At 41.2% G+C, this 7,594-nt stretch overlaps 1 protein-coding gene across 1 annotated transcript in view; it reads left to right on the top strand.

Annotated features, from left to right (window-relative positions):
• The first annotated feature begins 603 nt into the window (after positions 1 to 603).
• Ccnb3 (cyclin B3) overlaps positions 604 to 7,594 on the top strand; it is a 54,694-nt gene continuing 47,703 nt past the window's right edge. Inside the window, exon 1 of the mRNA XM_027433125.2 lies at positions 604 to 699. Within this exon, the coding sequence (XP_027288926.1) occupies positions 604 to 699 (96 nt within the window). The remainder of the gene's footprint in view (positions 700 to 7,594) is intronic.

Raw genomic sequence — 7,594 nt, 5'->3', positions numbered from 1 at the left:
TTAGATACCTAGATACAGAATTAGATTATAGTATCTTCTAATTGAATGCCAGCTTTGGGTACAATCTTGCCTGTCATGCATACATGGCTGTATGCAGTCATCCTCCTGTATTTTTGTGTAGTGTCGTAATTTCTGTGCCCAGAACTTTAAAAAATATCAAGTCCACCAGGTAGTAACCATGCTATATAAGTTGTAATGTATTTGATTGTTTCAGTGCACAACTCTTATGTAAATTGGTTCCTACTGTTTTGGAGGCTAAACTGGGGACCAAGTCACAGCCGTGGTACATATAGAGGGTGGTGTGTCTCAATTAAAAGACCATGTAAATAGAGATAGGTGTACTTACTTCTGTTTTATAGGTAAGGCAGCTGAAGCCATTGTTGTTTAAGTTGTTTTCTCAGGGTTAATTGCAGTAGAATAAAGTTTTGTACCCAGATCTACTACATTTTAAGGTATACATTTTCCTAGAGATGCTATAGAAAAACTAAGTTTTCTTAAGAGTGTCTCCAGAATTTTGAGGTAATTCTGGTGAATGATATTTTAAAGCATTTTTTTCTGATTGCAGCTCTGCCTTGGATGAAACACTGCTGAATCTGCGTTAAGATGCCACCACCGCTACTAGCCAAAAGCTCCAAACTGGAGCCTGAGAAAGCTCAGCCTAACAAGATTGTGCCCAGTGAGGAAGACCAAGCTGAAAAGGTTAAAGCAAATGATTTCTTCCCATAGTGTATCTTGCAGTATTTTTATGCATTGCTTTAGTGCTTATGCTGAACTCGAATCCTTTATGATGCTTGTATTCTTTTGAGAAAGTGGCTGTTTCTAGCAATCCTTGGAGTTGAAGAATACTTGCAGGTTGGAACACAGGGATAGGAATTACCTTTGATCCCAGCACGAAGGAGGCAGAAGCAGGCGGATCTCTGTGAGTTTGAGGCCAGGTTGGTCTACAGAGTGAGTTCCAGGACAGCCTCCAAAGCTACAGAGAAATCCTGTCTCGGAAAAAAAAAACACAAAAGGGATTTGGTTCAAGATTGAGCTCTTGCCTAACATGTCCGAGTCCTTAGGTTCTATCCCAGTCATCCCTCCAAAGTGACTTGAGCAAAAGATATAAATACTCATACTTCAATATGTATGGATGAAACCAATGCTATTTACCACATCTTCCAAAGCCAAACAATATAGAATTCTCATTAATTTTTAAAATAAAGTCTATACTTTTTTTTTATTCTAGAAGCTCCAAGTATCTTACCAGGAGGCTGTAGTACATTCTTGGTAGTACATTTTGTCAGTAAGAATATTATTGTGCTTTTTAAATTGAGTATTCATAATTTGAAAATCCAACATTTAAAATTTTCAGAGTCTGAAACAGATTGAGTGATGACCTAATTCTGCAAGTGAAAAATTCCATATTTAATCTCAGGTGATGGAGTTTACAGTCAGACTGCAGGCATTCTAGTGGTCAAGGAGATTGTTCAGTGATTAAAGTGGTTGCAAGCATGAGGACCAGTTTGAATTCCTATCATCCACATAAATGCTGAGTGGACATGGCAGCTTGCCTGTAATTCTAGTGCTCAGAAGGCAAAAACAGGATCCTTGGAGCAAGCTGGTTAGTCATACTAGCTATGTAGGCAGACTAGATTGAACTGAGGAACACTGCCACAGTGAATATAGTGAGAGCAACAGAGATCTCTGATATCAGCCTTGGGCTTCCACATCCACAGGCACACATTTGCACATGTACATACTTGCACACATATGTGTACCCACACACATGCAAACATTATATTTGACCCGTCCCGCAGGTCCATTCATTCAGGGTTCCGAAGGGGTGCTGCCTGAAAGAGTCATGGGCGAGAGAAAGAAAGGAGACCAAGCAGCGAAAGAAAGGACAAGAGTCCGTCTGTGCAATGTCAAGGTCTCGATTTATTGGGGCTCAGAGTGGGCTTAAATAGCCCTGCAACAATAGAATTGGGGGGAATAATAGAAGGAACATCAGTTATTTGCTGGGACTGGAACATTCTTCTTGTCAGCCGGAACATTTAGTGCTCTTCCTTGGAACAGCGAACAGAAAAGCTCCAGACCCTTTCTCGGAACAGAAGCAGTTAACAGTTCCACTTGGCCAAACCGTGTCTAATTACAGGTTACAGGAGGCTCACAGAGCTGGCTTTAAGCCGCAAACTTAAAGGTCATTAAAAGGCTTACAAAGGTGGGCTTTAAGCCACATAGTTTTGGGCCCACAGCCCCTTACATCTCCCCCTTATTTTTTTCTTTACAAAGAAGGGAGGTGAGGACTAGGCCACAGGTAGCATTCTTAGGGGGTTTTTGTTTATGACTGTCTCCGTCTTAGGTTAGTTCGACCTTGCCACCTCACTGACTTTACCCGTCTTTGGGTGATAAAAACCCGCCATCCAGGGGTCCCATGTCTTAGGTTAGTCAAGGAGGGAAGGAAGTTGCCCGTCGTCGAGGCGGCCATTTGTACCCGGGGCTACCAGTGTTGCATGCCTAGGGATGGCAAGTATGGCTCTAAAGCCTGTGACTAGACCTTTAACAGTTTAGAAAAATTAAGCCTCTCTTGATGGTTTGCTCTGCTCGTTATGCTGCTCATCACCTGGGTTCTGGATCCGGTGATACTGAACAGAGACAAAATCTTTAGGGAGAAGTGAATCTATCTGACTTTTTATAAAGCGAGTCATTCTTTGGAAGGCCCATGGGCCAAAAGAAATCAGCAGCAATAGTCCTATAAGAGGTCCCAGGAGAGATGGTAGCAAAGTAGAAAGCCAGGGGGAGGTTGAAAACCAATTTTTATACCAGGACTCTTGTTGCTATCTTTGTTTCTTTCTATCCTCTAGATTTTTCTTTATTTTTTTATACTATCTTGTACTAACCCAGTTTTATCTTTGTAAAAACAGCACTCTTCTTTGAGAGCTGCACAGAGTCCGCCTTCTTTGAGGAAAATTAAATCCAGTCCTCTCCTGTTTTGCAGTACCACTTCTGACAGGGAGACCAGAGAGTCCTTTAGATTTTGGAGTCCTGTTTGTAGTTCTTTTATATCTTTATCTACTGCTTGGGACAATTGAGTCAAATGTGCATATTGCTGTTTGGAAGTTATTAGGGAAGCTATTCCTATCCCGGCTCCAGCTGCCCTTAAGCCCAGCATGACAGCTAAGGTGATGGCTGAAATGGGCTCTCTCTTGTGACGGGGCCTCTCCTCCCAGCTAGGGAGCAGCTCCTCCGGGGCATGTACCGTTAGGCGGGGCAACAGCCGTACCAAAACAATAATCTTTACTCTCTAGAAACTGAAAGGTGGAAAAAAGGTGGTGAGTCCCTGAGAGCAAGCAAAATAAGTTCCATCAGGTGCAGCTACATATGTAGATGACTGGCTAATAATGATAGTTTGGTTGCACATTGGCTGTAAGGGTTCTGGGAAATGGAGTTCCGGTCCTCTAATACAGAGGCCTTTGCCTGAGACCTGACTTAAGGCAAAGCCCTCATGATTCACGGAATGCCATCTTAGTGAGGAAGTCTCATTAGTGAAGAGAAGATTTTTGAAAGTTAGCATGCCCTCATAGAAGGGCGGCCGAGGGGAAAAGCAAATCCAGCATTCCTGGTAATTGGAGTCATTAAAAGACTGGAGGGCCATGGCGGAAGCATTTACCATGGATTTAAGGCCTGAGAATTCCAGTCCTTTAGGACTGTGGGGGTTTTTATAGTCGTCAGGCAGCTCAGAATCTAATGCCTCTAGGCGATGGTAGTGGACCAAAACCAGTTTTTCGAGGATGGCGTCAATCTGAGACTTAATGAATCTGGTTAGTTTTTGAAAAGGTAGAGGTGACAATTTAAGTAGTTAATCTAGTAGAACAGAATAACAGACCCAACAGACTCTATAAGGGAGTGGTTGGCTTGATGAGGGGCCTGAACAGTAGGGTTAATTAAGGAGAGGATAAGGTCAGCGGAGGAGGGAGGTCCTGGGGGGAAAATGATCAGGGGTTACCTAGTCTGGAGAGGCCCCTAAGGCTAAAGCACATAAATCAACTATCATGGGGGAATAGGAGGGGGTGGTCGTAATAGTTGTGGAAGCATTGGCAGCATCACTGGCTTGGTTGAGGATCATCCAGGTGTAGTTGTAGATCTGATAAGGGCTTCCAGCGACAATGGCAATTGAAGGTGGGAACACACAAGTAGCCAAAAAGACAGCATCTTTTATCTAGAATTAAGCAGAATTAGAAGGCTTCTCAGGGGCTTCCCCTGGGTGGATTATTTAGTTTTAAAAGGCATTTAGGCAACCATCTAGCATTATTGGCCTGAGTATCAAAAATCCATGCATGTCCTTTTCCTCAAATGAGGACCGGATCTGGTCCATGCCATTTGTAAGTTAGGGGATCTTTCCATAAGGCTTGAGTATAATTTTGAGCCGTTGATGGATGCCAGAGGCTATCCTCGGCTGATTAAGGCATGCCCCACCACTGCCTGGCTTGTGGGCTAGCCTCATGTCTCGCCGCTGCTACAGAAGCACGGAGGCAGGCGTTTCACTCCCCCAAGTCAGCGGCATGCTGCGTCCCCAAAGGCCCAGCCGTCCCGCTGCTGCTACAGGCTCGGCAGGCAGGTCCACGCACGCTGGGCGGGACTAGGCCACACGGGCTGTCCCGGTAGCACCAGTCTCGGGAATTAAGCACAAAATTGCTGGAAATCTTTGTTAGTATATCCAGACCCATTATCTGTTTTTATAACTTTTGGCATTCCCATGTAAGCAAAACATCTTAAACAGTGACTTATAACATGCCTGGTGGCTTCTCCTGTTTGTGGAGTGGCACATTTTTAACTTGCCAAACTCTGTAATGTGAGTCACATCCATTCGCCATAAATGGTTGGGGAGCAGGCCTTGAGGATTCATCCTTAAATTAGCCATAGCCATATTGTGGACATATTCCACATTGTTTGATGATTTGACCAGCAGTCTCTCTGGTTAAGCCAAATTTCTTACTTAGACTTTTGCTATTACGAAGAAAGTTACAAGCCTGTTGAGCTTTTTCTATTTGAGGCAAATCAACTGATTTTGTTAATCAGTTAATTCATTCCATTTGGCTAGTAATCAGGGAAAGGCCTATTTAGTAGGTTCCCATTGTGACCCCTAAACATGATAATTCTCTTAGGTGAATAACATTTTGAATTTGCTCAAATTAATCTAATATTGGATCCTATGTATGGAATTGTCTCTATTAACATAAGATCCTTGAAGACATAGTGACTGTCAGTATATAAATTAAATGAATTATTTACCAGGATTTAAAAGACCATTATAACAGCTTGCAGTTTGATTATTAGAGCTAAGGCCGGAACTGTCTGCTCTATCTATTCCTTTCTATTAATAACCTATGTAAGTGACTCTCCCAATAGAACCATTGGTTAAAACTAACATGGTATATTTTTATAGGACTGCTTTTTATAATTTTGGAAATACAAAAGATGCATTAGTGCAAATTGTAACAGTTCATGAGCTAGAAACTGATTATTAATTCTTCCTGAAAACTGAGCAAAGACAATCACCCATAAATCATTGTTCTGAAACCATCAATTAAACTGTTGCTTAGAGTAGGAGACATGTATCATACTTGGTTCTCTTCTAAAATACTTTCTAAAACATTGAACGAATGCACATTCGGGTGTCAGCAATATCGGGGAAGCTGCACACCTCAGCAAGGGTTACAGGCTCCTTATATAGAGAAAAACCGCAGATCAGCATACAGGCAAGAGGCATAAAGTGATTGATTACAAAGTATGATCTCATGTTAGAGTGGTCACCCAGGTGTGACTTGCTTTTCTACAAAGGAAAAACCATAGAATGTACCCTGGAAAGTCCTTGATTGTCTGTTGGCCAGCCAGGTGTGACCCAAAGAGGATTGTCTTGGCGATTGCCCCCGTCTAAACCATAGGATGTGCCCGGGGTTGGGGCCAACTCCCTTGTAATGGGCCAAGGCCTGTGGGAAACTTTTTCTCTCTGTGAACTAAAATCTTTTAAAACTTTTTCTCTCAGAAAACTAAAATATTTTATTGCCTCATCTTTTTTTGTGAGGTTTTAATCCTAAAACCCATGGTCCTGCTTATTGCCTGAGAGCCTGATATTGCTGATTAAGAACTAGGGCTTGGGTTATGGATAAGCATTCTTTAATAAATCGGAGTAGGTGATTAAGAATGTATAGCCCAAAAGTAAGCAGCAGTAAAAGAATAAGTAGGGGTCCTAAGAGGGTGGAGATTCCTTTAAACCAGCCTTGTTGGGACTCCCGTTCCTTACACTGATGGTTGAGTCTTTCTCTGAGCTTGGCCATGGAATCCCTAATAACTCCAGAATGGTTAACATAGAAACAGCACTCCTCTTTTAGGGCAGCATAGAGCAATCATGGAATTGTTGTCTCTCCAGCGCCCCCATCAGGGAGTGAGAGATATTTGCATTCCCCCATGTAAGGGAGTTTCTTTTGACTTAGCATTTCAACCAGGGAAAATGGGCGATGCATTATTTTCCATGCTACTTTCTGTTGACTTTGGGACGAAGTTAGGGACCCAAGAAGGCTGAAATGCTAGTCAAAAGCAAAAAAAAAAAAAAATAAAAAATAAAAAAAGGGAATTTAGGCCTATATGGCATTTCTGTACCATGTAGGCTAATGCTTTAAAATAAGGCTTTTAAATATTTAGGGTGGACGGGTAGGCGCAACCATAGCAATGGTTCCTTCTGCCATAAACCAGAAATCGGACTATGCTTTGTGGGGAGTACATAAGCTTCCCATGGTTTTGTATAGTCAATATATCTGATGATGCTGAATCAGCTCCTCTAATTATAGAACTTGTCTACCTTTCTAGTTAGCTGTTTTGGTATATCTGGATCATTATCTCCTTATAGAATTTTACTTAAAGGATTTAAATCATCATTAGATGTCCCCAAAAAATACTTAACCAATGAATATTTTATAACAATTTCTAAAAAACTCATTTAAAGATTTTTAAAGTATCTTTTCCAATTGCTATCTATTAAGCCTTAATTTCTTTAGAATATAACATATGTCTTTAACAGTTCTCTAGATTTATTTGAGTTTCTGAGTAGCCTTTTCTAATCTAATCTTTGAGGTTGACAAGCTGATAAGACCTCACTTGCATGTTAGCTGACCTGCCAAGCTGTGAATCTAACAGGTTGGCTCTTTTTTGAGGCTTCTCATAAATCCTTCTCAAAATCATGCATCAACCCTTATTTTCTAGGTGTCCTTTTTTAACCATAAAAATTTAGTAAGACCTATATCCTCTCATCTGCCAAATTTTATAGTATCATAGATTCCTCATATCTCTAAGCTAATGCTATAAACTTTTGCTAACTTTTTAATTGACTATCTCCTAGGGCTCAAATCATAATTTTTCCTGTTAAGACATTGACTCATTAACTGGATGCTCTTTTTGACTCTATTAAAGTGATTTTGATATTTTTTAAACAATATCCGAGGCAATGTAAATATCTCTAATCATATCCAAGGCAATTTAGGCATTTCCATTCATCCGCATTCATAAATTCACAATCACATCATGCATCCAGGTGTGGCCACACCGTTCATTCATA

Source organism: Cricetulus griseus, chromosome X, assembly GCF_003668045.3.
Source record: "Cricetulus griseus strain 17A/GY chromosome X, alternate assembly CriGri-PICRH-1.0, whole genome shotgun sequence".
NCBI lineage: Eukaryota > Metazoa > Chordata > Mammalia > Rodentia > Cricetidae > Cricetulus > Cricetulus griseus.
The sequence above is the reverse complement of the archived record's forward strand: the minus strand, read 5'-3'. Positions and strand labels throughout refer to the sequence as shown.